The sequence below is a fragment of the Monoraphidium neglectum genome (assembly GCF_000611645.1).
Source record: "Monoraphidium neglectum strain SAG 48.87 unplaced genomic scaffold scaffold03603, whole genome shotgun sequence".
In the NCBI taxonomy this organism is placed as follows: Eukaryota; Viridiplantae; Chlorophyta; class Chlorophyceae; order Sphaeropleales; family Selenastraceae; genus Monoraphidium; species Monoraphidium neglectum.
The window spans coordinates 3,499-6,604 of NW_014010026.1; the positions used below are offsets into that span (position 1 = coordinate 3,499).

A 3,106-nucleotide genomic window follows, 5' to 3' on the forward strand; every position below is an offset into this window, starting at 1 on the left:
TGCAATTCATGTGGAAGCAATACGTGCGACGCATGCCAGCGGCCCCCCCTCCCCAAAGCTGAGTTTGCAACTGCGCTCGCCATATTTTTAATGGGGCCTGCTCAAGCTATCCACTTGCCACTCAGTGCAAGCGTGATGCCGCTCGCACACCGTATTGTACAGAGGCATGTCAACTGGTTGTATGTATGCGAAGCTGGCCCCAATTTGCCCGCCCTAGGGACTGCTGCCGGCTGCCCATTGCCTTGCATGCCGGACTAGCCACATGTAAGGTGGCTCAAGCCTCAAGGCATGGTCTCACATGGATGGTTTTGTGATACAGTATGTAGGAGCCCGTGTGTAAGAGCCCAACCGACAAGAGAGGGGCATGGGGTATAGAGCACAGAGGCGGAGGGCGTGGGGCAGGGCGTCGGGCAGGGGGGGATTAGGCACTCAAAGAGTGCCAGCGCTGCACGGCACTTTCGTCGGTGCCGCACCAGCTCATTGTTCTGGCAGCAGAACATTTGATGCCCTTATGAGACTGTCGTTGCTTACATCCCGCGATTTGGTGTCACTTGGTCTGATACTTTACCGTAGGTTTGGTCACCACGGACATAGAGCCCGTCCGAACGCCCCGAGGGCGCCACGCGACCCAACCAGTGAAAGTGGTATCAAAAATGATGATTGCGAGTGGATCATCGCTGTTTGAGAGGGCCGTGCTGCCTGCAGCGCCGCCGCTGCCTGCATCGGCGTGGGCACGAGCTTCCTACACGGCGAAGAATTCGGTGGGTACGCCGGCTTGAGCGCAATTCCAAACGTCTTCATTGTCATGTGCTAATCCAGGCCGTTGCAGCCGCCATACACCACTTGCCGCACCGTCCCGCCCGCCTCGCTGCAGGCGTGGGCTGCCGCGTCGCAGCTGCAGGCAGCCGGCCCCGAGGTGCAGCTGCTGCAGGCCGCGGCGGACCCCCAGATGCCGCTGGCCGCGATGGGCCAGCAGGTGGGTCAAAACTGCAGCTGATTGCCGCCGTCCGCCGCCGCTGGGGCGCTCCCCTCGTCAGCCCGGCCCCGCCCCGCCCCGCCGCACCAAGCGCCGTCCGCCAGGCCCGGCCGCCCCCACACGGCTTCGTTTTCCTGCGGCCCGCAGGCGCGCGCCGCCATCGACGTCGCGCTGCCCGCCACCGGCGCGCTGCTGCTCCGCGGCCTGCCGCTGCGCGACCCTGCCGCATGCGACGCCTTTGTGGACGGCCTCGGCTTCACCAAAATGGCGTATGAGCCGTTTGGTGTTCCCCGCAAAAAGGCAAGAGGGGTGGAGATCCAGCGCCGCGTTTCCGGGGTCAAGGCAGCTCATCGCCGGCGGGACTGGGGCACCGACGGCTCGTGTCGGCCGCCGCGCGGCTGCGGCAGGCACGGGCTCAGGGCGCCCAAATGATGTTGCCGTGGCGGCCGCTGAACGCGCACGCATCAGCAGGTCGTCGCGCTCAACCCTGCCTCGCACTGCGAGATGCTGGCGGCATCCCCCGCTCGCCAAATGGTCACACTTTCACTTACTCTGACCAGGATCGTTACACGAACGCGCGCGCACGTGCGCGCGCGCGCACACACACACACACACACACACACACACACACACACACACACACACACACACACACACGCGCGCACACACGCCCCCCTGGCCTCCGCCCAGATCGGCACCTTGGACGCAGCCACAAACATAGGCGCCCAAGAGCTCCTGGACCTCCACAACGAGATGACATACAACCCGCGGCCCGCCTTCAAGATCCTCCTGATCTGCATACACCCCGCCGCCGTGGGCGGCGACAGCCTTGTCGGAAGCACAGCAGAGGTCACGGCAAACGTGCCGGACTTTGTGGTCGATCGGTTCGAGCGCCGCGGCGGCATAAAGTACAAGTGAGGGTCTGTTGTTGAGCGGCGGTGTACATGAACGCGCTCGTTGCAAACATGATGGGGGTGGGGGCAGGGGCTTGCTCAGGCGTTGCCATGAACGCACACGCGCGCCGCGCGCGCGAGGGTGAGCGGATGCACCTGAAGGCAAAGAGGGCCGCATGAGCACGTGAATCGCGCAGCATTATTGCGCATCACCCTCCACATGCCACCTGCTTCCTCCGCACACACCCCCTTGCAAACCCCTGCATCACGCATCAAACCCGCCCGCGTGTCCGCTGATTTGTAGCGCAACCCCCTCCCCTCTGGTCCCGGCCCGTGGTGCCGTCGCCCCCCGCCTCCCCCCCCCAGGCGCACCTACTCCAACGCCGACTTCCCGGCCGGCCCCGGCAATTACATAATGAGCTGGCAGGAGCGCACCGGTGCACGCGACCGCGACGCGGCGGCGGCGCATTTCCGCAGACTGGGGATGACCGTGGACTGGGCCGGGGAGCGCGGGGACGAGCTGGTCGCGTGGAACGTGCAGCCGGCGGTGGTGTGTCACCCGGTGACGGGGGAGCGGCTGTGGTTCAACCTGGCGCAGCACCCGGCGCCCGGTGAGGGTGCGCCGCGGGGGAGAAGGGCTGGCCGCGGGACGCCGGTTGCGGGGCCCTAGCACGTGGCGGCTGGCGCAACGGACTTGGCTGCTGCTGCGTTTTATTTGGGAATTGGTTTGGCGAGTGCATTTTGCGGTTGCCTTGGTGCGTTCGGGCCGCATCCCTCCGCTCTAGATTGGTGCCCGCCGAGGCGACTGCCGCGCCCCTCCGCTGCGACAGGCATGATCACGTACGCCGACGGCAGTGACATCGAGGATGACACCGTCGAGGCGATCTGGGCCGCGCGGATGGCGGCCACGCGGTACGTCCGGCTGGACGCGGGTGACGTGCTGGTCTTGGACAACTACAGGTGACGCCCGCTGGGGGTGACGCCGGTGACGCCGGAGGCACCGGTTATGCCGGTGACGCGGGAGGCACCGGTTACGCCGGTGACGCCGGTGATGCTGGTGATGCAGGCGACGACCATCACGTTCCTGCTATTCTGTGGCTTGCCATGTCCCGGCATGCGTGCTTGCATTTTTAATGGCGGTCCCTGGCGCCGAGCCGGATCCTGCTCCCAGGGGGTGCCCCGCCTGCGCACCCACATTCTCCCAGATGTCCCATCTCGTATCTCAACTGGCCCGCGC

The 3,106-nt window shown here is 65.6% G+C and overlaps 1 protein-coding gene across 1 annotated transcript; it reads left to right on the forward strand.

The window, feature by feature from the left end:
* Positions 1-653: 653 nt before the first annotated feature.
* Positions 654-2,833, forward strand: MNEG_13065 (hypothetical protein; the record flags this gene model as incomplete). The annotated part of the gene is made up of 6 exons (XM_014038464.1): positions 654-761; positions 875-976; positions 1,124-1,312; positions 1,667-1,890; positions 2,236-2,480; positions 2,700-2,833. 6 exons carry the CDS (start codon positions 654-656, stop codon positions 2,831-2,833), a joined length of 1,002 nt encoding a protein of 333 aa, XP_013893918.1.
* Positions 2,834-3,106: the final 273 nt, after the last annotated feature.